Raw genomic sequence first — 1,761 nt, 5'->3', positions numbered from 1 at the left:
TCGAGACCATCCTGGACAACATGGTGAAACTTTGTTTCTACTAAAAATACAAAAAATTAGCCAGGCGTGTTGGTGCATGCCTGTAGTATTCCCAGCTACTCAGGAGGCTGGGGCAGGAGGATCACACAAACCTGGGAGGCAGAGGTTGCAGTGAGCCAAGATCGCACTATTGCCCTTCAGCCTGGGTGACAAGAGCAAAACTCTGTCTCAAAAAAAAAAAAAAAAAGGGTGGGGGGCAGTGCAGTGGGCCCTCGATAGCCACAGGTTCCACATCTGCCAGCGCTATCCCTGGATGTCAGTGATAGTCCATACCTTTTTAGCTCTGGTACTGTGAAGGGGACTTTATGTGGCTTATTTTCACTCACCCTCCTAACAGTTCTGTGAGTGGCTACTATTAGTCCAACGGTACAGAAGTGAAAACTGAGGCTCTGAGTAATGTGGCTCAAGGTCACCCAGCTAGTAATGAGGCTGCCAGAGGGAAGGGACCCATGGTATTTTTTCTGAAGCCTCTGGGAGGCTTCAGGTATTACTTTCTTTTCCTTTTTCTTAAATCCTCTAATGCTTTAGGCCCCAGGGCCTTGCAGGCATTGTGAGATCTGAGTTGGGGATCACACGGCAGTGCTTTCTGTTCTGTTCTTTCCCTGTCTAGGCATCATGGCCATCCTGTTCTCAGGCATCGTGATGTCCCATTACACGCACCATAACCTCTCCCCGGTCACCCAGATCCTCATGCAGCAGACCCTCCGCACCGTGGCCTTCTTGTGTGGTGAGTTCTGCGTCTGTGTGGCCATGCGCAGGCCCACCCAGAGCTGATCTTTCTTCCTTACCCTGTTTTAGAGTCAGTTGAGACTTTCCTTGGCAGCAGGGCAGCAGCTTCTCAGAGCCAGATCCCGTACTCGCTTATCTTTTCTTTGTTCCTCTGGCTTTGAAATTTCATAAAGTAAACCAAACACCTAATAAATGAACATCTGGTGCCTACGATTTAAAGACCAAAAATAGTGAGAACCAATTATGAACATTTGAGACATGAATTTTTAATGTATTAATGTGACATTTCCAAAAATGTAGTCCTTGGAAGTAATATTAATGATGGTTAGATGAAAATGGCTCCATAGTCAAGCAAGGCATGGGGCTCACACCTGTAATCCCAACTGTTTGGGAAGCTGAGAGGATCACTTGAGCCCAGGACTTCGAGGCTGCAGTGGGCTATGATCTTAAAAAAAAAAAAAAGATAGAAAAAGATAAATTTTGTAGTCAAACAAGAGTTTAGGAAATCCTGGTTAAATAAAATTTAACATTTATGAATTGCCAGACTTTTCAGCAAATGTGCATTGTAAATCCTTAATGGGGGATATAGTTACAGAATTTTCCAAACTTGTCCACAGAATCTTTTATTCACGAGAGCAGCCTGAGGGACATCACTCAGGGACAGTTTGCAGTAGAGGTGTCATTTGTTGGGCTGGGATAAACCATGATGGCTTTGTCTTTAAGCAGTTTGTTCAAGCTTATTCTCCCCACACTCAGACATACCCATGTATCTCCCCACCAACTTTATACTTGGAAGTGGTTGGAGTTGGGGAACAACTCTCACCATGTCTCTCTAAGCTGGCCCCCAAGTGGCTCCTGCCCTAGTTGTCATCATCAAAGTCACTCCTGGCATTTTGGGGGATTTGTCTCTCTCTTTTTTTTTTTTTTTGAGACGGAGTCTTGCTCTGTCGCCCAGGCTGGAGTGCAGTGGCACGATCTCAGCTCACTGCAAGC

General features: G+C 45.7%; 1 protein-coding gene across 3 annotated transcripts in view; it reads left to right on the top strand.

The window, feature by feature from the left end:
* SLC9A8 (solute carrier family 9, subfamily A (NHE8, cation proton antiporter 8), member 8) overlaps window positions 1-1,761 on the top strand; it is a 78,528-nt gene that overhangs the window by 62,877 nt on the left and 13,890 nt on the right. For 2 of the 3 annotated variants that reach the window (XM_011928825.1, XM_011928826.1), the window contains exon 11: window positions 650-766. The exons of the other annotated variant lie outside the window; for it this stretch is intronic. In XM_011928825.1, the coding sequence (XP_011784215.1) occupies window positions 650-766 (117 nt within the window). The remainder of the gene's footprint in view (window positions 1-649; window positions 767-1,761) is intronic. 3 annotated transcript variants of the gene reach the window in all.

Source organism: Colobus angolensis, unplaced genomic scaffold, assembly GCF_000951035.1.
Source record: "Colobus angolensis palliatus isolate OR3802 unplaced genomic scaffold, Cang.pa_1.0 Scaffold8, whole genome shotgun sequence".
In the NCBI taxonomy this organism is placed as follows: domain Eukaryota; kingdom Metazoa; phylum Chordata; class Mammalia; order Primates; family Cercopithecidae; genus Colobus; species Colobus angolensis.
Note: the sequence above shows the minus strand (reverse complement) of the source record. Positions and strands in the feature narration are given on the sequence as shown.